General features: G+C 45.3%; 1 protein-coding gene across 1 annotated transcript in view; it reads left to right on the plus strand.

Annotated features, from left to right (window-relative positions):
* Positions 1-1,458, plus strand: part of TLCD3A (TLC domain containing 3A) — a 13,194-nt gene that overhangs the window by 1,467 nt on the left and 10,269 nt on the right. The window contains exon 3 of the mRNA XM_012555477.1: positions 38-121. Coding sequence (XP_012410931.1) covers positions 38-121 — 84 coding nt within the window. The remainder of the gene's footprint in view (positions 1-37; positions 122-1,458) is intronic.

Consider the following 1,458-nt stretch of genomic DNA (forward strand, 5'->3'; position numbering starts at 1 on the left):
CACTTTTTGTTCTTTCTTCTTTTCTGCCCCACGTTAGGCTGGTCTCTTCAGTGCAGGCTGTGCTGGCCACCGGGTCAGGGATCATCATTATCCGCTCCTGCAAAGACGTGGTCACCGACAGGTAACATTGAATGCCAGGTGAAAGGAGCACAAATAACAGGCCTGAGAAACTTTTTCGAAGGTCCTATATTTAGTGTCTCACAGGCACTGGTTCTTTATCAGCACATGCTGTTAGGTAGCTGATTTGTGGGAAAAACTTGAACACCATAATCACCCCCTTCCTCCTCTCCTTACCTCTTTCAGCATCCCCAGCTTGGGAGAAGGTAAACTGAAAGTAAACTGAAGAAATGCTAGAGAATAACATTCTGAGTCTGATTCAAAGTGACAGGTTAGAGGACAGTGTGGTCCACTGATGGAAGTGCTTTGTGAGATAGGTAAGCGTGAAAATCATTCAGAAGTGGGTGTGTGGCTTTTGGTTCCTTTAAGTGATCTCACTGGGTTCCCACTCTTCAGGATTCTTTGGCCAAGATCTGTCCAGTGTGGTTACTAGTGCATTTCTGTTGAAAAGAACAAAACCACCACCACCCTCCAGTCCCCCTTCCTCCCTAAGGCTGCTCTTTCTTTTGAATTTGGTAAAGGTGATGAAGAGGTTTCTGGTACATTCAGAAAACTGACTTGTATGTGTGTTAGTCCTCAGCCCAGAGGCAGGTCAGGAAATGTGCATTCGCCTGCGGTTTCACTGAAACAAATCATAAATTAAGACCAGGATGGTCTGCTTTGTATATAGACCTGGGCAATGATGGTGGTCTTTTCTTTCAAGCCATTTTTTTTTTAAAATCTATCTTCCTAGAACCACTCTCACTTTCTCCCAGTTAAGTTGGAGAGCAACAGTCACATGGGCAGAGAAAGTTTAACAGCCTTTCCCTGATGCTTTCCTGATGCAGACTCTGCTGAGTATCCTGCTTGTTATCTGTTGGCACTGGAATGCCAGGGGAGCTTGAGTAGGGCATCTGTCTCACTGAAGCCTGCACATTTGGTTCCTGGATCTTACTTGAGATTAACCCTGTTGTCTGGCATTTGTGCCCTTTTGGTGCTATGCCTCTTTTCAGACAAAACCAGTTATTGGCGATGAATTGTAGATGCTGAAAGAAGATACATCAAGTGACCTTGGATGTATACACCAAAGACTAACAGCATTTGCTTGACAGGTGTCTTAGTTATCTAGTGCTGCTGTAACAAATACCATAAGTGGATGACTTTAACAAAGAGAAATTTATTCCCTCACAGGCTAGTAGGCTACACATCCAAATTCAGGGCATCAGCTCCAGGGGAAGGCTTTCTCTCTCTGTCGGCTCTGGAGGAAGGTCCTTGTGATGCATCAGCCTTCCCATGGTCTAGGAACATCTCAGCACAGGAACCTCAGGTCCAAAGGACACACTCTGCTCCTGGCACTGCTTT

Source organism: Trichechus manatus, unplaced genomic scaffold (assembly GCF_000243295.1).
Source record: "Trichechus manatus latirostris isolate Lorelei unplaced genomic scaffold, TriManLat1.0 scaffold00040, whole genome shotgun sequence".
Classification (NCBI taxonomy): domain Eukaryota; kingdom Metazoa; phylum Chordata; class Mammalia; order Sirenia; family Trichechidae; genus Trichechus; species Trichechus manatus.